This window comes from Myiozetetes cayanensis, unplaced genomic scaffold (genome assembly GCF_022539395.1).
Source record: "Myiozetetes cayanensis isolate MyiCay16 unplaced genomic scaffold, myiCay2020 scf10, whole genome shotgun sequence".
NCBI lineage: Eukaryota > Metazoa > Chordata > Aves > Passeriformes > Tyrannidae > Myiozetetes > Myiozetetes cayanensis.
This window is the reverse complement of record NW_026086605.1, coordinates 18278750-18302434: the sequence shown is the minus strand read 5'-3', so window position 1 is coordinate 18302434 and position 23685 is coordinate 18278750. Positions and strand designations below refer to the sequence as shown.

Genomic DNA, 23685 nt, shown 5'->3' with positions numbered 1-23685 from the left:
TCAGAAAAAAATAATTTCCTAGGCATTCCCAGCCAAGTCATTGTGAACCTACCACTGTGCCTAATACCATACCAAACACATCCAGTCAGCTCCTCACACCAGGACCCTCTGAGGTACCTGAGAGCTGTTCTAGCTCTACTTTGGGCACTGCATCCCTTGGGCAGGAAGTAGCAGAAGCCTTCAGTGGGGAGAGCCATAAGGGAAACAGCCAGGTATCTATAGCCTGTGAGACATGAGGTCAGGGGCCTTCCCTAAGGACAAAAAGATGTTGGAAGCCCCTAAAAGAGGAACCTGGGTTGGAATAGCAAGGTCCAGACCTGTCAGAGATACCCAGTATGTGAGGGGCAGATTCACCTACCAGCCTGCCCAGACTTCATAGTAGCTTTGCCTGTTGTTGTTAGAACATCCAGTTAACACACAGCAGCCTTTTCTTCTAAGTACCTGTTTTGTGTTTTGCATGCATTTCAAGGTGGCAGCTCCTATGAAGGGGTCTCTGCAGGAGCCCTTGGGCACTCAGCACAGGTTTCTGTTGCTTCCCTAGTGCCACTCTAATGAGTTTAAATATCAAGTAGCTTAAAACATACAGAGGTTGTTCCCAAAAGGGGTGAATAGTCAGTGTTTTATATTCACTGGAGCATTTCAGTCAGTTTTAATCACAACAGAATATGTTTGCATCTGGTCCCAGCCCTCCAAGTCCTCCCTCAGTACTGTGAAGTAATTGAAGAATATGATTAAAGTTAATTATTTTAATTGCCCATTGACTCAGGAAGATTTCTGATAGCATTGGGTAGGATCTGATCTGCAAAGGAAAGGCCTTGTGGATTATCTGCATTAGCACAGATCACTGCCAGCAGTGGTGTGAGGGGTGAAATGAAACACCATTAGCGTCCTGCAAGCACTGTGTGGGTTACAGCAGAGGGGAGGGTGAAGCAAGGTGGGAAACATGAGACATATTTTTATCTGAATGCAGAAGAAAGAATGTGTATATTGTGCCAATTTGCCTGTGAAGCATTTGGCCTTGTTATTAGTCCACATGGTGTTCAACCACAGTGTAATGTCACTGACTTTGTTGAGGCTCCCATTTGATGCAGCTGTGAGTGAAAGCACAGGGTTCTTCTAGGGCTTGAAGTCTGAAATATGAGAATTGAAACCATATATATTCAATAAGCTGAAATACTTAACACCTAACCATTCCAAAAGCAGCATTTTTGCTGGAGGTAGCAGTAAAGAAGAATGATGGTCTACTAGTTAGTTCACCCACACTGAGCTTGGAACACTTTGTCTGTATTCTCTGCCCTGCTGATCCTGCATTGGCCTTTGGGCTGCTCCATGTCTCATTTCCCCTCTCTGTAAAAAGTAAACATGCCTTCCTAGGACTATGTGAATTGCTGTCATGATGTGTGAGCATGAAAATTCATATAAATCCACTGATGTAGTGACAGAAAGTGCAAATACTTTTGTGATTTTTTTTTTTTTTTTAATGGATAACAGTATAGTATCTATGGAATCAACCACTTCTGACAATGGAAGAAAAATAAACCAGGATTGAACAGGACCACTTTTAGCTTAGGGACACTAAGCAGAAGTTTGCTATAGGGTGGTAGGGTCTTCTAGGAGAGCATTAGCACACGCTTGCAATGCTCTTAGGCTTTATCTAGATGTTTGTTACTAGCCATTGAGCCAGAGAAGCTATTGGAGAAGATAGACTTCTGTCAGACCTAGGTTGGCTATATTGTAATATTCCCTGTGTGTAATGAGAGCAATTTTTGGATGTTTGAAGCCTCTATGGGTCCTATTTATACAGTATAAACATTGTTTTTCTATTAGGTCTGATAGATAAGCACTTTCTTGTGTTTTCCCATATTTGGTCAATGAGTGAAAGTGTTTTTAATAGTCTTTTTTATTTGATTAAGTGCAGATATAAGAAACAGAAAAAATACTCCTGACTAAAATGATCTGATTTGTCCTTTATCAGTATGAGAGAAACCAAGAAAGATTCAGGTTGAACTATTTTGACTATTGACATTTGCCATCCTTGCTGTTTTAGAGGGGCTGAATCTGACTTCTCTTCCTCTCCCTGCTCAGGGCAGATTTATATCAGTGGGGTCTGATTTACAGTACTCCTCCCACAGGCACTTCTTTTCTACCCATGCAGCTGTACTGAGTCCAGTGGATTTTTGCCTGATTTATTACCATGTGAACAAGGGCTGCACCAAGCTGTGTGACTCCTGCAGTTAGTTTCAATTTGCACTGATGCAGCTGACAGCAGGATTTGACTTGAATGATCTCACTGTTGCTGTGGCACTTGCATTGTAATTAAAGCCAATGCTGCATCGTTATCTCTTTAGAAATGCATGCTGTGCGTGCACCTCTTAGCTCACTTCTTGTGTCTACAACTGTCTCCTCTGCTGAATAACTCTATTCACAAGCATCATTATGTTGCTGGGCATCTGCTGTGAGGAGACTGAGGTCCAGGCATGGCATGCTGGGGCATGTGTCCAAACCCTGACTCTGAAGTCCTTCCCACTGTTCTCCATTCAGAAGAATGGCAGTGAGCTCAGGGAGAGTGTCGGGTGCTTAGCATGGGCAGGCATAACCTGTGCCAGACATGTAAACAGGCGAGTGCAGATGCCTGTTGTGGGGGTTGTGGGCTGCCTGGCCCAAATTCAGGAGCTGCTGATGCTGCAAGTGGTGTTGGTAAAGCTGGTTGTAGGAATGGACAGAACCAGCAACTCCCTGAGGGGGCAAAAGATTACCAGGGCAGCCTTGTGTAACAGCGACTAAGTGTGCCCAAACCTCTCAGTGACAGCAGCTCAGGAGGTCCCTTGTTCCCAGCTGTCTGTCTCAGTACTGCCTATCCTTTCCATACCCAGGGAGCCAAGACAGACATCTAAAGGTTTTGAGAAATCATCTGACCACCAGCCCATCACATTTGCCTGATCAAGATTACTAAGCTTAATTCTCTAGGCTTTTCTCCTCTACTGCTTGTAACCTAATTTTTTGTTTATATTCATCTTTACTTTCCATACTGTACCAAAATGATGTGTACTGAAACATTTGTTCACATAAATAAGGGAAGGTAATCACTTTCCTCCCTGACCACATGCTCTCTTCTGTTCCAACTCTTAATTAAAATGATACTAAAGGAAGCAAATCAATTAACAGATACCTTACAAGATGCTTTATTCACTTACACATGTACACACAATTACTTACAAGTATCACATTACTGCTTTAGTTTATCTCTTAGCAAATGGTGCTAATGAACTGCAGTGTTACTGAAATGGGTAACAGACACGTAGGAATCTAGAGAAAGTGTACCAATATACAATTTTTCTCTCAAAATAAACCTTACATTTTGTTATTCAAAATATGTGGAAAAATTACTGTCCAGTTTCCTTTGCATATTTGAAAAATTACCTGCTCTGTGAAGGTTAGAAAAAAAACACATATTCAAATCCCTTCAGTTACAGTTACAAGTAGTAAAGTAGCTTATTCTTTGTAAAAACAAAATTCTGATATATCTGCTCTTATGCTCTAACATCATATTGACTTTTAAGTCCCTGACTCAGCGCATCAGCTCCCCCTTTAATGTGTAGGGTTAATTGCATCTCTTCATGATATGAAAGTTGATTTCTGGATAGGAAGCTCTGGTTTCCATGATTTTTTTTGAGTGATATTTCTTAATAATACACAGAACTTCTAGGTTAGACTTCATTCTTACAATTATTTTGTTTGTTTTTTTTTTAAGTTGGATTATATCTATTGTATTAGTGAAGAACTGGAAAGAACATTATTGTTAGGATCTGTCACATGGCATAACTGAGAGCAGATAGAGGTACCAAATCTTACTTTAAGAATGTATGTTAGATGAGAGATTAAAAAAATCCATGTCTATAGACATTGGCCTGAGCTAAAATTTTATGAAGATCCAATTTATTTACAGTTTGTGGTCTTTGGATCTGGATAATGTTCATTTGTAAGTTGCAATAAAATAGTGTAAAATCCTGTTTGGAGTCATCCTGTAATGCTACAACATAATGCTGTAATGCTCTGCCTGTGAAATATTGGAACATTATTTAATGTTGTGCATGTCATCTACCTGAGGCTCCCAAGCCTTTAAGTCCTGCTGGGTTTCCTGAGAGGAGCTGTAGGAATAGCAGGGGATGCCCAGTGTGACATTGCTGCTGGCTGAGTGCTCCCTGAGCTCCCACAGCTGGGATTTGCTGCCCTGTCTTCACAAGCTGAAAGGAACACCTGGCTTGAAATACAAAAACCTTCCTGCTTTTCCCACACCTTGTAATGACAATATGTTACATACAGCATTTTGGAAAAAAAACAGGATTAAATAGAATAGAATCTGTAGCATTGTTTTCTGAAATGTGGACAAAGCCATAGGCTAACAGATATGGTAAAAGTTGGGAAATTTTAGCAAAGGAACTTGGGTTTACACTATTTTAAATTGTTTAAACTATTCTAAATGTTATGAGACAAAGCTATAATTTTTCTTTTTGTCACTCCCACTGTAAGAAGCTTGTAACTGGCAAGCAATTTTGATGCAATCAAGTACAAGGCTAGAACAAGAATTAAGGTTCTGTGTGAGTGAAATTATTTCTAATTGTACTTAGTGCATTTTCTTATACTAAAAAATAGGGATGGGTTAATTCTGGAAGTGTCAGATTAGCTTTTTGTACAGTGTTGACATGAAATGTCAACAAAACATGAAAAACATTATTTCAAAAGGAATTTTTAATTTTAAATGACCATAACTCATTTAAAATTGCTGAAATCAGCACTACCACCTACAGACAAAAGACATCAGTCCTAAATCTAAAAAAGATAAAACTAAAATGGCTGAAATGTTTTTCTATTAACACAAAATATGTATTCCCTGAAAAATTTGAGAAGCCTTGTGTTGCTTCAACCTCTAATGAATGATTTTCCAACTTGGTGCAGTCATTATTAACCTATCTTGAAATATGGGCGTGATCATGAATTCTGCTCCTTAATTATATGGCTACCTTTTTTATTACCCTGTATTTAACTGATTTTAGAAATTAATCATATACTTATCACAGACTAAACAGGATCTATTAATGAACAGAGCTAATCAATTTTATTTTCTTCATACATTCTCCTCATGTACATGCTGTTGGGCATTGCAGGCTTTTTGGGTGCAAGTGATTGAAGTTAGCATGCACTATAAGCTCTTCCTGTAATCAGTCAATCAGCCTTTCAACTAAAGAACAAAGAAAGGAATTGGTATTGGTAAGATTCCTGCCTGTGCACAAGAGACTTCTATCGATCCTCTGACCAGGTAACTGTTGACTGCAAAAGGGTTATTGATCTTTTGTACTTAGGTTTTCCAGTACATGGATGTCATCTCTGAAAAGAAAGAAAAATCACAGGTTAAGAGTAACTCTCTGGCTTTGGTTTTGAGCTGGGAGATGTTCAGATAAAAATCATAGGGATTCTAGAAAATTAATAATGGAGCCACTGGAATTACATTCATGAAGCTCCTTTCACTTAGCTTTTCTTTAGCTAGGTGTTTCTTTGTACCTTTGGAGGTATCTGTTTTTTCTTGAGTGACTTAGAACAAATGCACGACTGTGGCTGTTGTGGTGACTTCCAGGTGCCCTCGTCACTGCCAGGTAGGAATCCACTAGCAGCAAGCAATGCATTTTAGGGTAGCATCCTACTGTAAGAACTGCTCCCTGTACTGCAGGCACCGGATTGTTGTCATTTGGGGTGCTTCCCAGTACTGCCTTGCCACAGGAGTGGGGAGCAGCTGAGCAGCTCCTGGATCCCTGTCGTGGCTGCATCTTTCTGGGAACTTAATACTTTGAGTACCAGCTGTGGGGGCAGCTGCATTGCAGCTGAGTAGGGCAGGCAGCCTTGCAACCTGCCTGGGCTTTATTAGGGTATTCCAGGTATGCAGCTGGGAAGCTGGAGGACAGGGCAGTTAAATTACCTGCCTAAAGCCACACAGAGTGTCTGGCAGATCCAGGCTGTCAGCAGGAGCTCAGGGTAACCCCACAGCCTTTACTGCTGTGCAACCTTTACCTATGTGAATGTGACTCTACACCACCTCCCTGTGCCACCAGCAATCCCCTTCCCCCAGAACATACCTGTTTTGGCTTGATCCCATGTTTGACCTGCAAAATATAGAGAGTGAGATATTAATTGTGACCCTCAGAGCAGTAATCAAAGCTGAGAATTCAAATGAGCAACTCATTAGGAGTTTGGGAAATGCAGGAACTTTTTTCTCTTTTCTTCACTGCTCTTAATCTTTTATTCAGTTTTACTCCATCTAGTGTCAGCACTTGGGAATAAGATCTTGTCTTGCAGCCTTTGACTTGTTTATATGAGCTCTCACTACTCCACAGGTAAACGGAATTCATCATAGTTCCATTCCTTCAATACTACTTAAGCATCTCTGGTGTCTTTGCTAAAGAAAGGCATCACAGGAGATTTGGTGGGCAAGGACATGCTTCACATAATTTGCCTCCATCTGTTTTCCTTCTTTGAGACAAACTGTCACACATGTATTTTAGAAATCTGTGGCAAAATTTTCTGTTTGTGTGAAACTCACTATACTAACTGTCAGTGTTTGAAAGATTCTGATTCTTATCTTTCTATTCCCAGTTTGAACTGGGCACTCAGTCCATGGGAGACCCTATGGTGAGATACGGATAGGTTGGAATCCCAGGGATTTTTTTCTGTTCTGCTCCATTTCCTCCCTTATTTCCTTCTCCAGTTTGGGGCTGGGATGAGTCAGCACAGCTCTGTAAGGTGTCAGTGTATGCACTGTCCTGCAGCACTTTCGCAGCTAAGTTCCCATCCTGCTAGGCTTGCCCAGTCTGGTCTTCCAGGATATCCAGGGAAGGTATCTGCTGAAGTGCAAGGACAAAGGCTCACCCTTTGTACCTGCCTGCTTGCCTGCAGCCTGGTGACCACATTGGATCTACCTAGGGTGTTGTCTCACCTTTGCCTGCACCCATCTGGCACTTCACAGACACAAGGAATTTCTTTTAGTGAGGCAACCCTGACCTTACCCAGGAGGTAACAATTACGCAGCAATATATTTCAGCTTGTTCTAGTTTGTGGTAGCTCTTTCATAGAAAGGAGAGACATTTCAAAACATAATCAGAGGACCTGATATAGGCTGTATTTATGAACTTATCAGAAATTTCTTCACACAAAATAACAGATTCAAGCCTGTGAACTGCTACACAAATTTTTACCTGTCTGGTAGCCATTAAAAAACCCCACAACCTTTTCCCCTCTTCTAATAACAAATTAATACAGAACAGGCTAGTGCAAAGTGAATTAAGCTAGCTGAGGTGAATCAGTAGTGGATTAGGTTCAGGGATGCTCGCTTGATCCCTTCTCTTGCCTGTGTCAAAGGACAAGAAGCTGGCAGGGAACTGCTAGGAAGGGTACTGTCTTTCAGTGCCATTCCTAAGTGATTGCCTAAGTGGCCTAACCCTAAGTAACTCAATTCTCTGCATATAAGAAGAGCAAAGAAGAGACTGGCTAGGAGATCCATGCTCTTCTCCATGTAGCCCAATCACTAAGTCACCTAAAGATAATGGATTTCTTGTTGATGCTTTCAGGCAATCTTCCCACTGTTAACAATGCCAGCTGCTGCAGGAAATGCCAGACCAGCCTTCCCTAGCACCTCAGCTGTAACACTTTACCACTTCCCTTGTGCCAAAAGTCCTTGAACAGCCTAATATGTCTGAAAATCATTTTTATGTTGTATCACATTGGTTTTTGGCAGGGCCAGTTCCCTGAGGCAGTGGAGATGTGTGACTGCCTGACCAGAACATACAGATGTGCTGGGAAGGAAGGGGAAGCAAAGCAGGCCTTTCTCTAGAGATGTGACACTCTGTTGATCCTGTGCTTCACTCTCCTCCAGGGAGTCATAGAAGCTCATTCAAAGGAACCAGTTCACAAGCACTTTAAAAAGCGAGTTTCTGCCTAAAGGAGTAGTTATTCTTCAGCACTTGTCTCCAGCACCCAGCCCCAGCCTCCACCTCTCCTGTGCCAGCACAGGTGTTTCCATGTCTGTGTAGTAGATCAGATTTGGGAGTGGTCCAGGTGTTGTTTTAATGCACACAAACAAAAAAATAACCTACTCACTTTTCAGGCAGTGGTTTTCTGGCTTTTTCCTTTACAAGACCTTACAAATTTTCCATCGAAGCTGTAGGCCTCTGCAAAGTGTCTTTAAACCCCATTTAAACCCATATGGAAAGTCTTTAGGCCCATAAACTTCTGAGAACTGCTGAGAAATACACCATGGATCCCCAAGCACTTGCAGTCTACAAGGCAGAAGTCAGCATCACTTTGTGATACTCTCTCATTTCTTTCAGCTTGCTATTTGTTCTCTGATGCAAGGTTGTAAAATGCACATGGAATATGCAGAGTGGATGATTATAAGCAACCATCAGAAGAAAAACAAACATCTGTGATCATACTTAGTACAGATTGCTCAAGGCAGAACTCTTGGAAAGTTGAATACCAGGGAACTGAAATAAAATGATCTTACAGACTATACACATGATCTTTAAAAAGGATCTATAAATAATCTTATTTTATGAGATATCACTGAAAAAGGCTCCTAGGAGTCCATCTGAATTCAGTGATTCCTTTTTCACAAGTTTATAGTGAACTTGAGTGCAGAAATTGAATGTGATACAGGAAAATCTGTGAGCTGGAATACGCAGGAGCTTTGACTTGATCCTGTTCTTTTTGAAGACCCGTGGCACTCCGAGTCTCTTGCATCAAGAGGCCTTGGTTTGGTTTGTTTTTAAGCTGTTGTTTAGCTATCATAGCAGCTCTCATTCCTATCTAATCCCATGTTGTCACCTCTTTGACAAGCCCTAGTCAATACTCAGTCTGGTTGGCAGACAGGTGCTGCCAGGGAGCAGGAGGCTCTCTGCTTGGTGGCATCTAGTATTTGAGTTACCCTGGGTGTCTGTTGACAGGAGTGAAGAAGGTACTCTTCCAGAAATATTTCTGAAATTTTTTTTATCCAGACTTGCAGAAGCTCCAGGGAAAGGTAGAATTACTCGTTTATTGCTGGAATCAGTTGCACCAGCAAGTTTGCCAGCAGAGGCCACGATGGCTGTGGAAGGAATTGCCTCTGACAGGTGTCCGAATATTACCAGGAAAGCATTCTCCTGACTCAGCAGGTTTGGCACCAGCTCTTACAATCAAATTATTTAGAGCTATTCAAGACTAGCCTCAAACAGTTGTGCAGAGGAGTAGGAAGGAGTAAGGATTCCTCCCTGTTTGGCAGCTGTGAAAAGGTCAACCACAAAGGCAGCCCCTAGATCCCAAGGGAGCACAGGCATCCTGGGCCAGATGCCCTCCCAGGGAATGTGGAGGATGGCCAGGGAGTAGCAAAAAATAGCCAGAAGTGTGGCTCTGCCCATCAGGCTGGTAGCTGGCATCAGTGAAGTATGCTGTATCCTGGAAACGGGCTTAATGAAATAATCTCACCCTAACAGTTTGAGCCATACTTATGTATATATATATATATAACCATCTCTCAGTGTGTGTCTGTATACAAAGTATTCCCTGAATTCAGGAATGGTGCTAGGAGGATCTGAGAACCTGGAAGTGCCTACAGAGTGTCTTAGTGCTGGTTTTTAAAGCCTGCTGTCCCCAGCATAGTGCAAAGCTCAGTGTTCTTGATTTTGGAGTATGTCATATAAAGATTAATTTCATTTCAAGGAAAGGGTAACCTGAGCCAGTGACTTGTCCAAGGTTGTTCAGAAGAACAAGTTTTGCAAAACAGGACAGTGACAGAACTAAGTACTTTGATTGTGTAAACATCACCATTTCTAGTCCTCCATGTGGGAAGAAGCAGACACGTTCAGGCTAGAAGATGAGGGGTGAAGAAAACCCAGGGGGCACTGTGGAAAAGAGTCAGGATGGAGACGGGACAAGAGGTGGACTAGGATGCAACAGAGCTGTACCATTTCTATTTGCTGCAGTGATCAGTAGGCAGACAAAATCTGGATAGAGTCTGAAGCTCTTTGGTATGGTATCTGGTGCTTTTCCTTCTCTGCTTTCCCATATCCCTCTGCTGAACCTTGCTCTTTCTAGACCCGACAGTGTTTTCTTTCTATGGCAGAAATGCCATGTCTGCACACAGCAAGGGGAAAACTAAGCTGAGTGGGGAAAGGGAGGTAACTGGTGGGCTGGGGAAGATCCACTGGAGTCTGGTTTTGTGGGACTATAAAAAGTAGTTCTTGTATCAGGGAGGTCCATCTGCACTGCAGTGTGAACTGTCTTATGCCAGGTGTTTTTCTGGCAGGTCTGGTCCCTGACAGCTGAAGCTCTTGTTTATGTTTGCTGTTGGAAAGCATCTTGGAGGATTTGATCTGTTCCAGAGACTGTTCTGCTAATGCAGAAATATGAGACACCTCAGGAAGAAAAAAAGTGTGCTGTTCATCTTCAGTTGATAATGTTTGTTAGTGCTTTGTAGTGATAGCCAATTCAGTGGTCACACATTTTGTGTAATGAGTTATTGATTTCATCTCCCTCTGCAAAGGTATCCAAACAAATCCTATTTTAACTTTTTAGTGGGGGTCTTAGCAGGAAGACTACAGCTTGGATGAAGTTTAGAGAATGAACTGGTATCATTCCAGGCATCTCCAGGCTAAAATGTGAGATACTTTATTGCCAGGAAAAATGTCCTCCTAAAGTCAGGTAAGTGCAAAGAAAACATCGGTCTCCATGTCTGACATATTTCCACTTCACTGAAAAGTAATCAAAAGTCACAAAAGTTGCTATAATATGGTTTAAAAAGAACAAATACTACTCCCTGTTTTCCACTTTCTTTGTATAAAATCTTCTTTGGAAAAGGTATCTTAGTTCCTTGAATTAGGAACTAGATAAAGATAATTCCTTTGCAAATTTATTTTTGGCATTGTGCTATTTCAAGTAGTTTTGCCATTGAACTTGTCTATAGTAGAGCAATAGTATGTGCTTCTATCTTAAGCAGATATGATTTCAGTGGATAGTAGAGCAGCTGAGACAGCATCACTGCCTGGCTGCAGGATGAATGTATAGTGTTACATGTGAATAGCTGACACAGTATGTGAGTCCTTGCAATGCATTTCAATACCCAGCATCCTGTGCAACCTGTGGTCTCCATCTTGGCCCTTTTTCCTTGTCACTCTTCCAGTGACACCTTCAGACAAGGACAAGGTCTTTTTTTTTAATTTTTCAATTTGTATTTACTTACGGATTTTGATTTGTAAATTTTGAGTCCATTTTCCAAAGGACTCCCACTTTCTCAAGTACCCACCTCAGCATCAAAAGTAGATCTCCAGTAAAGTTTATTTGTGAGGTCAGATTCTGGTGACTAGACAGATTATGTCTCTCATTTGCAGGTGATAGTATCAGTGATATGACTCATGCCTATGTTTTTGGCTTCCTGTTTCTTAAATGATGCATTCTGCAAATCACAGTATCCCAGACCAAGCTGGACTATTTGGATCAGAAAGAACTACTCTCATCTCTAAAACAAGAAAATTGTCTTTCTATCTGACTTCAAACGAGTTTGAAATACATGAAATTTTTAGATCAGATCTTGTTCACTATTTCTGCCTGTCAGGCTACTGACCTGAACATGACTCTTAGTTCAGATGTTTAGGCTATAGCAGTTCTGCTAGTTGGAAGAAACTGCTGCTCAATATTCATGTCTGCTTGTGATTGCCCAAACCTACTCTTTGCCATGCCATCCATCTCTGATGTTTATATTTTCAAAGCAGAGAATTTTGCCTCCTATGCAATTCATTGCACTGTTTTAGAATTTTTTTAGAGCAGACTGGAGGCTTTCAAGGTGCAAGACCTTCTCTATTCACCTAAAGAACACTACAGTTCTCAAAAGTATCTTGTGTTTCTCAAGCACAGTCTAGCAAAGGCCAGAGAAGTCAGTCCCTTAGAAGTCAAGACAGAAGATACATGAGAACATCTAGATGAAGCTTTGGGTAGGAAAAGAAAATGACCAATACACTTTGCTAGCAGCTCCCAAGTTCCTCCTCTCTTCCATCAAATATCTGAATAATTTGTGTCTTGCATTTAAAACCTGGTCTCCTGCTGGGTCCTGTAGAACCCAGTGAGTAGCATGGGAAATTTTGGTATGTGCTGTTGCCCGGGACGTGTTGACAACAGATTCATTTGCAGCAGATTTAAAATATGTACCTTTTCCCTTTTAGTAAACATTCTCTGTCTCACCACCCTTCTTGTCTCTGTATGTCTCTTTGTCTCCTGTCAAAATAAATCTGGCTGCCATGCACTGTAGTTAACTCAAAATATTGCTAACATTAAATGTGCCCAGACATTTTTATGAATACATTAAACTTGCATGGAATTTTGAGGCATTATAATTTACTAAGCTTACACTAAGATGGCATTTGATACTGACATGAGCTATTAATTAAAAAAGAGGACGTTAAATAATTGTCAGTTGACATCTAAATTACTGTTCCGTTGGCTGACAGAAGCTTGCCTCAAGCCTTTCTCTTCTCAAGTGTTAGTAAATATCCCATTGAGTTTAAGGGCATCCCATTGTGAATTGATTGTTTAAATCTTAATGTTATATACCTGACTAAATAAAGCAGTAAATGCTGTTAATTGTTTCACAAGGAGCTGTCAGTGTCATGTGGGTGTAGAAACACTTGTGTTTGAAGTATTTGGGAAACTATCAAGGGAGACACATACAAATGCTTCCTGACTTCTCTGGAAATCTGTTCTTGCAATGTGTTGGTTAGGTTCAGTACCAGCTAACCGGGGTTCTAATACAGACAATGATTATCTGCATCAAGGCCTTCAACTGGTAGGAGGCTGAGCAACTCCATCGCCTATGAAAGTACTGTGCTGGGTAATACCCACTCAGAGTATTTCCCAGCTAGGGAAATTATTGAGTGGCTTAGGGCACTCGTGGGAATAATGATGTGAAATTTTAAAAAAATTTGGCTGAAGGTGAATTTGGTGAGTGTTCTAACAGTTGGATTAAGGATTTTTTTTCCTGAACAAACATTAATAATCACAACTAGTCAGTCAGAAAATGAAGTTGTCTGCAGAAGATATGCCAGTTCTCCTCTCCTGTCCTAAAAGGGTGGTGTCTTGATTAACACTGAGGGTTTCAGGTTGTCTGTATCCCTGAGGGATTCAGGATGGCCATATGGTTGGTTTGAGTAAATCTAGAACCAGGTGATTTCAGATAATGGACTTCACTTTATCAAAAGGTTTTCTAGGACGAGTCACTGATCTAAAAATGCCACGAATTAGAATTCTGTAGGAAACTGAAGGAGGTAGCTAAAATCAACTTAGACCTAATTACCATATGTGTCTCTGGGGACCTGAAAAAATGGGAAAGTATGACATATGGGGAAAAATAACCATGAATAGAAATGAACAGCTTGGATTTTCTTGAGGAATCTCCTACTGTAGCACTTACATTGCAGGTACTCAGCATAAGTAATATTTCAATGCTCTTTTCAGGAAATAAACTGGGGGGAATTGTGGTGGCTTTGTGTTTGTGATGGTTTGGGGATAATTTTTTTTCCATTGCCACTGTTAAGAATGGCTACCCCATATACATCTCCTTTCAAAGATATACAACCTCAGCCAGTTAGATGAAGAATGTTAGAATCCAAACCATGGCTTATAACCCCTTTCCTTTGGTCTAATGTGGTCTTACAATGAAGACATGCCAACATGTGTGAGAGCCCTATGGAAGGCTACCAGATACTTCAGGTATTTTTTGCTATAAAGGTCCAGTTCCCCCCCCTTCAGATATTTCCATTAGACATAGGCCAGTTTAACATGTCAGCACAAACTCTAACATCTGGGAAGGCCCTACCCTGAAGAAGGTTAGGAGGAAAGATAAAAAAAGTACATTGAATTGTGTATGCTGTATTTCTTTTTGATTTTCTGTGTATAGATTGCTTGGGTTGCAGAATGATGGTGCAAAGCCAACCAAGTTCCACAACAGCTATCTGAGATGTGGAAAAGTATAGCTTTGTTTATAAAACAAAACACCATAGGTAATCCCTTGCTAAGTATTGATGCTGGCTTGAAGATATCTGCATTTCAGTAATCCTACTAAGAAGTAGTTTGCAGGGGCATTTTAATGTTTTCTATGGCTCTCATAGTATTTTTACTTTCAGAGGTTTCCTCAAAACCAGTAGAAACCTATACTGTTTCCACAGATAATTACCTGTATTATAGAACCTCTTAATGACCCATCAGGGAGTAATACATAGATGACATGAAGTGAATAAGAACAAAGATTTTGAGTAAATTACTCACTACCACAGCAGAATTGAAAAGTACAATTGATTAAGAAGTGATGGTAGATTTCTAATTGTTTTCTACTTAACCATAAAAATGTAATCTTTAACATAAATATTTTTTCCCCAAAACATTGTGGAATTAGAGCTTCTCTCACTGGTCAGTGTCAGTGGCTGTAAGGTAAAATGTTTGTGTGTTGTATGACACTTCCAGCCTTAAGACCAGAATTGTGTCATGAAACTGGAAACTTCACTCTACCTCTTGGCAAACACCTGTAGACTGGGACAAGGAATCATCAAAGGGGTCAAAGTAATGTCATCATTAAAGAGGTTAAATTTTGCTGCCATGATAGAGTTAGTCACTTCCCCTAGAAAAATCAGAGGATGGTATAATAAATGTTCAGACTAATAATTTCAGAAGGAAAATATGGTACATAATAAACAGCAAGGGAAGGTAGAAAGTCCAGTCTGCATTTCATCCAGGCAGTAAATCTGCCTTCTGTGTCTATTCTTGTCTTTGTCCCTATCATCCCCTTATTCCCTTTTCTCTTGACTCTGGTCTCTGGCTTTTTGGTTCTAGCTTAGCTCTTTCTCATGACTTCCCCATTCATTGCTCTGTCTATACTGTCCTTAATATGCCACGAATTTTACCAGGTATTCTGTTTGTTCTTCTGAACCTATCACAGTCCTAATCTATTTTAGGTTAATACACAGAAATTGTTCGAGTCTTGTCAGAGAATAGTGTATTATTAGAAAGAAAACATTTTATGAGAGTTGTCTTTGTTAGGTTGGGAAGCGTCTCCCTGGAAAAATAACAGATGTTTCACAACTGGGACCCTTCTCTGTTGGACAGGCAAGATATTGAGGTAGTTGCTGCAAGGGTTGCCCTTACTTGAATCTTCAGTTCAGTGTTTATATATGCTGTGCTCTGAGGAATGGCTGTGATGGGGACACCCTTCTATCCAGCTGTCTGAGAGAGGCCAAAAGCCTTTTCTGAGGTCATTGAGTATACCTACTATCTTCAGTTCATGAGAATGCTGATTAAATAATGTTTGGGATTTTTTAGTCACTTATAAAACGTCTCAAAGGGACACAAAGAAGTGTCCACATCTGCAGGTTACCATGAACCAACAGACAACTGCAGTCCAGAGTCTCTATTCCTGTACATCTCCTCCCCATTGCCTGCCCCTGGAGGAGAGGTAGAGTGGCCATTGTCCAAGCAGTCTGGCACTGCCTCTTCTACTGGTGAACAGCAGGTGCTCAAAACCTAAAATGGTCATACTGTTTCTGGGTAAGGGGGAGGAAGGTGAAGGGCAAAGATGCATCCCTTCCAGCAGGAATGATCACTGCATGACCTTGACCTATAAGAGCCTGGAGTGAAGGGAATCTTCCAAAATAAGATCCAGAAACAGTAAGCTTTGATGAAGCCATTTACCCACAGTTTGCTATTATTATATCTAGTATAAACTAAAAAAAAAAAGAAGAAGCTTAATCACAAGTGTTTGAAGGATTTTCTTTCTAAAAAGGATTTCAGTCTCATGGGATTTCTTGTGTATTTCTGAAATTACAAGGAATTTCCTTTTTCCACACAGATCCACCAGATATCCCAATCCTCTGAGGTTTACATGTGTGTTATGTGCAATCATTCAAGTGGCAGTCACAGGAAAGCATCATGCATAGAGAGAGAGAGGAGTTAAACTTATGGTTTGTGTATCACACCATCTCAGAAAATACAATGACTCTTACCTTCTATCCATTTTGCCATCTGACTCTAAAGAGAGAACACGACAATGTGGTTAGTTAAGAAACCAGGAACTGGGTGATGATAGGCCTGTGCAGAAGTTTTAAGGAGGGAGCCAGGAGAATATAGTTATTGCTGGTAAAGATACAGCCATCCTCTCTGAGGCAAAACTCTTGATATTTGTGTGATGCAACTTTCCTAAAGCCCTTCTTAATTCTTCCAGCTGAAATATCTCATGTTCATTTCCTCAGAGCAGTATCTTTGCTAATATTTTGGCAGTTTTGGGTTTGGCTGTAGCACATACCCAAAATATCATGAGAAACAACTTTGAGGCTAAAGAGTTGATTATACTGAATCTACAATTCTAGGCAGTCCATCACTTCAGACATGTTTAAAAGAGTTCTTCATAGGAAAACCAGAGCTGTTGTATATACACAATTGCTAACACTGAAGCTCAGATCTGCTGTATCAGAAGATAAGGAGAACTAGATCTCTGGATAAGGGATCAGGAGTTTTTTTTTCTTACCTCCAGAGACATGCTCAAACATTTGGGTTTTGATCATGCAGATTATTACTGCTACAAAACCAATTGATAGAAGTGCTCCCAGAGTAACTCCTATAATAACATATGTGTAATCTGCAAATATTGAAAACAAGTCAGTGAGTATACACCATTAAGTGATAAATGCAGTCTTTGTGTTTCACATGTGACACAGTTTCCAAAGTTTAAATGCATCCTTAAAAAATGATAACGTTGAGCCAGACTAGGAAGCTGAGAAGAGTCTGAGTCTACTCTTTCAAACCCCTGCATATCATGAATCCATGTGAACTCATTGCTAAGGGGCTCAAGGGTGTTTTATGATAATGAACCACTCCAGCCTTTGGTACATGCAGGTCTCAGCTGAGTTTTAGAGCTAGGGCTATACTTTTCCCCCTGAAGCAAAATACCCCATCCCCACTCCTTTGCCACTCTGTATCCTGCCAAACTCTTATTGCAAATAAGAGCCCACCTCCTAGTCTCTAGCTGCCTGCCCTGACTGAGTATTCTGCCTCTGTAAGTTTTTGCCTGGGGGAAGCAGGGGAATTTTTAAGTGTAAACTATGCACCATGTTGTGATTTTGCATCAGTGTGTGTACATGAGGGTCTGCCTCCATATGTGAGGCAGGAAGGTGCATGTGTTCAGAATCTGTGTTCTAGGCTTTTACTCCCCATGCTCATGATGCTTACCTAAAAGTAATTTAAAGCATCAGTCACCTGACAGGACTCTGCTGTACTAGGCAAATAAAAACACCCAATCAGATACTTATCTTCTACACATAAAAAGTACATAAAGTCTTCTAAAGGCATTCAGTTTTGTTACTTTGTCTCTAACTTCCTGTGTGAAAGAAAAAAATCTCACCATGAACTCACCAATTTCCTCTTCTGGATTTCCAGAAGCATGTATCTTTGCTCTCCAAAAATCTGGAATGGAAACATTTTAGCCTGTTAGGACACTGAGCAGAATGCCATATCTGGCTATTTCCAGGGGGATAGTTGATTCTAATTAAGCTTAAGATAGGATCTGAGCGTTCCTGAAGTAGTGAAGTGTTATCAATCAGGTTCATGGGGGCATCCTAGAAGTGTGGCCATCATGTGCCACTTTTTGAACAGAATAGAAAACACAGTTTCAAAATTTGATATTGTTTTAGCACTGTGTCCATTCGACAGTTTCCTCACTGCAAGCCTGAGAGCATAGCTTCTCTATGCAAGAGAAGCTGCTATAAATCAAGAAAAAGATTACAGATGCACTGAAGCTAACAAGACATGCTAACAAGTAAGGATATGGTACACCCCAGCACCCTTTCCAGAAAATATGAATCCTAATCCTTCTTGTAGTTCCAGTCTTCTGAATGTGTTTTATTGCTGTCAGAGAGAAGAGTCTTTTCCGCTTGCAAGAAAACTTCATGGGCTGGGAGCAAACGGTTTCAGAGACTCCTATGCCAAGTTCCCTGCTCATGAGAAGGACACCTCTTGGCCCTTGCCTTCTCCATAAAGCCACTGAGCCGTGTTGCCTGATGGTCAGTGTGTGCAAGACCTCAGAATGGAGTGGCTCTGAAGAAAATAATTCATTCTCACATACTTCATGATGGAAACAGATTCAACATTTAAAAAAAAAAAAGGAGAGGTCATATTTAGTTTTAACATTACTTGGTTATTATAGGAAATGGATACAAATGTGCATTTAATTTTTTTTTTTTTTTCACTGATTGGCATGCAACGGTATTTCCACCAAAGTCTTTTCAAGTAGCTCCAAATGATGCAACTGACATGCCTCACGTGCCTGGACCCTGAGAAGGGTTTAAAGACAGATATCACTCCTGCATTTCAAAACAGCATGCTGCTAAATTTCTGCACATGCCTCAGGCAGAACATGAAGTCCTCTCCTACAGCTATTGCTCTTTGGCAAGTGACAGTACATATATGCCAGCTGCTGGGGACATAGCTGCTTTGCACACAGCACCATCTTTTCACTGGCATTCCGTCATAGTGGGGAATTGTGAGGGAGTATCATTTCACTGAAACTCAAGTAGAATTTTAATGTCTTAATGCATCCAGCTTTCCTACCGCTAAGGTGTCCAACATTGTAAGTCCCAGCTCCTCTCCTCCACTTCTTGTGGAGAATATTTATTGTGGAGAAGTACTTCTTATTTTATAGAAGCAGAAATGTTTTCCCTCTAAAAGCCCCATGACACTCAGAGAGGGAGTTAGAAGGGGTTATACTGGCTGTACTAAATGACCAAAAACAAAGTTATAAAAATAAGGCAATTTAAAGAGAAAAGAAAAGTCTAAGACTACACAATGGGTGTAAAAAGCATAGCTTCTGTTTTGCCAGATTAAAAACCAGTCTCTTTGCTCTCGCCTGTGATTTTATTTCATTATAAATTTTAAAAACCCCACCTTTCTTCCATCCCCTTAATTATTCTTTGTGCTCATATGAAGAATGTTTTAAATTCAAACATAATAAAAGTGATATTGTATTACTTTTATTATCCTAATGATCATAATACATGGACCTTAATGTATGCTTTCTAATGGAATTAAACCAGTGACAGATTATGTGTTTTATGGCAGAAATAATATTTTACATGGAATATTTTACGTAGGTCAGTTTAATATATTGAGATTAAATTACTGGTTTCTTTTTTTAAAGGGAGGGAAATCTCTGAAAACCCACAAGACTAAAAAGAATATTTTCAATTCATACTTTCAGTATGGTTTTAATTAAGGTTTAATATCATTTACTGGTTACTGCTTAAGTACCATTTGCTTTTGAAGACTGTGTTAGGTGTCTTCTGTTTGTTTCCTTTTCTTTTTTTGGGTGGAAAGAGGTGGATTAACTAATTCAAATAAACTGTTCTTCTGTTTGACATCGATCTCATCTTTAGTTTAGATTTTTTGGGGACACACTCAGCCCTCCTGGTTCAGAGCAGTTAGAAATGATGCCTTACACTCTGCAGTGTTCTTGTCCTAATGCTAGCTTTTTGACTCCTTAACTCAGTGTGTGGGGTGTAGACTAATTCCCACGTCTTGAACAGACCCTCTGGACTTGGAAAATATATGCTTCTGGGTGGAAGAGCCTTGCAGATGAATTTGATATCTGTTCTTGAGTGACTTGTGGATCATTTTCAAAGACTCTCGAAGCAACTGATTGTTGATGCTTTTTCCCCTCTCCTGTGTGCCTGGCTCAGACACAGCGCGAAACTGGCAGTGTAACAGAGATGTGCCCCGCGGGGCTCCGGCAGCACCAGGACGCTGGTGAGAGGTGCGGGTTGGACGTCCAGCTGAGGGGGGTTCATCTTTATGAGCATGTTATTAGTAGAGAGTCTGGAGATGAGACTGCAGACTGGGTGGGTCCTGCGTTGGAGGTGGGGGAACGGAGAAAGAGTAACTGTGAATCTGCTGTGGGAGCGTGCGGGAGGAGCCAGGATTGGTGAGGTGTGCTGAGCCAGGCGTGCTGCTGGGGAAGCTCTTACTGCTGTCTGCAAACGCAGTCCTCTGCCAGAGAGGTTACCCCCTCCAAGGCGGAGCTGTTGACCTGCAAATAAATACACTGGGGTGGGAGCCCTCGTCTGTGGTGTAACCCTGGGCAGACTTTGCCCTCCTCGGATGTGCTACACACAGAGCTAAGCTAAGCAGAAAACTGCTTCTGAGCTCACTGAGGGACATCCTGTTCTCCCCGTTCTCCCTGCGACATAGGTCTGCTCACGCCGTGCCTTGCCCAGAGGGCGGGGCGGTGAAGAAAACGATGCAGAATGCAATTTGGGCATAAGATCAGGGAGCAAGAATAGCTCCATTTCCCCACCGGATTAGATATTGTAAGCAACTCCCAGCCATAACCTGCTGGTAAACAGCAATGTGTGCCTCTTCTTTCTCAATACACAGCAGTTGCCTCAGTCCCTTTGCTTGTTGCCTCCTGCTTCCATGTGACTTTCTTCTCCCTTCCTCCCCCGACTCAGATTTCTTACTGCAACAGATAATGGCTGGTTCTGTGGCACTGCAGCAGCCAGGGGCTTAGTGCCATTTATCTTTGGGACAGCAAATGGGAAAGGAAGCAAATATCTGGGGAAACTCAGAGTAGAAAAAAGGAATGGCTCCCAGGGAGTGTCTAAGCAACTCCAGTCAAGTAAGAAATGACCATGACAACAAAGGGATTACAGGCAATAATCCTGCTGGAAAACATCCCTGAAAATCAATATATAAAAAATGAAAGTATTTTGGCTGGTATTTAGTTTAGCAAAATTTTCAGCTTTATGTAAATCTAGTAATATAGGCACCGTTAGCATCCAAGCAAAGGAGTTCTTTCATTGGAACTCAGAGGCAAAATCCTTCACTGAGTCACTCTTACATGGAGACAGAAATTTGTTGCGTTATAGTCTGTGCCAGGCACCCCTCCATCCAAAGCATATAGCCTGCCTGTACCTTTCCATGTGAATACTTGGAGACATTTTCCCCTATATCTATTACCTTTTGTTGTTGAACATGCCTTGCTGCTCCTGAGTCTGCATCTCTTTGCTCTAAGTAAATGCTACTGTATTAATGGGACTTGTGCCATTTGATTGCTGAGCCAGAACTATCAGTCGCTAGGGAGCAGGCATGGCTGATTTCACACCTCTAAGAACAATTGGTTAGCCATATCCTGTGTGGTGGACAGTCTTCTTTCCTCTGGAGTCTTGGAAGTGTCAGTGGAAGGTTGCAGAGGGCTTGAAGGGCCAACAAAAACAGAGAAACAAATTCTTATGTATATCCTGAGGTTGGATAGAGCACTGTTGTAGATCTATGGATAGCTTTGCTTGCAGAAGGTGAGGCAGGAGCAGATATCCAGTGGACGAAAGCTGGAATAGCTGGTCTGTACGTCTCGGGGGCGCAGACTGCCCTTGTGGGATTCCCCAAGTGTAGGTGGTGATTTTCTGTGAGTGCCTGCATGAAGCACGGTAGTGTGGGAGGTGCGCTTTAGGTAAAAGATGAGGCTTTTGCCACCAGAGGGTGCCTGCCCTCTTACCAAACGTCGGCAATAGCCCATGTAACTGCTGCCAGCTCCCTCCTCCCCATTAGTTCACGTTGTCCCAGTGTTAATAGCACCCCTGCTGACGCTTTCTATCCATGAGCCCCGCTTCTTCCCCGCAAAAAGTGGAGATGAGTAACCATGAAGTCAGAGACAGGTCGTGAGAAAACCCTGCTTTGGGCAGGCAGGGAGCATTAGAAGGAGCATGAGTCAGGAGCATCAAAGTCCTGCAGGGAAGAGTTGCAGAGTCCAGAAGTCGCTTGCGGTTAATGTGCACACGGATCAACTTTTCCCTCATACTCTATTAAAGTAATGTTTTCTGTACATTGCCAAACAGCAGCTCTGTCATCTCCTCTGCAAAACTGCAGGTATTTAACTTCATGGTGTCTTCTGCCGCCTTAGCACTCAGAATAGGAAATGTTAGCTAGAAAATTCAGCAAAATACTCGTCTGTCTCTACGAATGTTCTGTCTCCAAAGAACAAAGTTTTAAGCAACATATATACAATTAGGCTGGGGAATAAATGAGCCCGCCAAGCTCAGGAAAAAAAGCTCTCAGAAGGAGTAGAAAAGAAATACATTCAATCACTTACGTAAGAGAAGAAGAAATGCTGTTAGGACTGATATCCAGCTTGTTAGTAAGGTCATTATGAAGTTTGGACAACAGAGTGGTTTCACCAAGTTCTCTGAATTATGCTCTTCAGCAGTGTCTTAGAAAAAAAAAAAAACCAACAAAAAAACCCCTAAAGCAGATCACATGACCATTGAGAAACTATGGTCACATCCTGAGTAGTTACATTTCCAAACAGAAGTTTCCTTTTTTGGTTTTAAGTTCAACATATAAACAAGCTCGCCACTTGAAAATGTTTTATGGAGAAGGTGGACAGCCAACAGTCACAGTCTGGTTCAGCTGTTTCACTCTCTGAGGAGTCTTTAAACACTGATAGTTATTTTTGCAGAATTGAAAAAGTCCTACCACAGAGAATTTGTCCATGCTGAAGTCTTCTAATCCATGGACCAGTGAGTGGATTTTCTGTCTTGGAAGAATCTTCTAAGGCATTCTCTCTCAGTTTTGCTAGCTTTTTTCTTTAATTCAACATGAATGCTATATCACAATGTTTTGAGAAGAGGACTTGTTTGAATATTTCCCTTTCATAATCAGCTTTTTCAGGAACAGAGGAGAAGCAGCTCACCATGGCTGCTAAACCATTGCAAGCAAGTTCCTGGAAAATAACTTCCACCTAAGAAAAATGTCTCAGTGTAGTAGGAACTAAATAGCAGGAGCTTACTATCAGACAGTGTTTCTGATAGGAGTCAAGTTTATTCTTTGAACCAGAGTAAAAACCACACATTTTTCTGCTCTTCATGAAAATTTATCTCCTTAAATGAATTAATCTGTTCCACAACTGAATGACAGCAAAACAAACAAATAAAAATGCTTTTTGCTAAGTGAACACATTCCTTCAAACTCATTTCAGGCCTGTCCTTCAGAGGGGAAAAGCACAAGAACATGGGCCTCATTTTTTTGTAGCACATGTCTCTGGAGGGTCTCCATATTGCTTTTACCTCTTGCTTATTGTTGTACCTTTCTACTTTAGAATTGTCCTTTGCTGTCTGATATCTTCAGCTCATGTGGATGCTTATATGCTCCAATCAAAATAGTCTGAAACACATCTTGTGTGAGAAGTTTTGAGAGAGAAAACTCTTGAATATTTCTTTTTCCTACTGTTGGTGAAGGAATATCTGAGCAATCTGATCTGAGCAGAATCTCGTGTCTTAAGGCTGGACGAAATATCCGTCTTGCTGAGTAAATTGCAGTTGTGAAGCCTTGCTTCCAGACATGTTCTTAATGGGACCATTGTAGTCCATAAGGAAAATGCTGACTGGCAAGTGTGTATGGCCAATGACTGCAAATGAGCACGATGCTGACAAATGTTAAGTTACTCTGACAGTCTGAGTGAAAAATCATATTCATGACTTCCAAGCTGTTTGAGAAGGGATAAGCAAAATACAGTGTTAGCCACCAAACAAGACTCTCGAGACACTAAAAATATAAAATATAAAGATGATCCATGTACTCTCTGAGGTG

The 23685-nt window shown here is 41.1% G+C and overlaps 1 protein-coding gene across 1 annotated transcript; it reads right to left on the bottom strand.

Annotated features, from left to right (window-relative positions):
- Positions 1 to 3166: 3166 nt before the first annotated feature.
- On the bottom strand, positions 3167 to 22282 carry TMEM273 (transmembrane protein 273). The gene is made up of 6 exons (XM_050338968.1): positions 22190 to 22282; positions 17467 to 17517; positions 16583 to 16693; positions 16062 to 16086; positions 6129 to 6155; positions 3167 to 5385 (listed from the first exon to the last, which is right to left on the bottom strand). Exons 1-6 carry the CDS (start codon positions 22242 to 22244, stop codon positions 5340 to 5342), a joined length of 315 nt encoding a protein of 104 aa, XP_050194925.1. The 5' UTR covers positions 22245 to 22282; the 3' UTR covers positions 3167 to 5339.
- Between the last annotated feature and the right edge of the window lie 1403 nt (positions 22283 to 23685).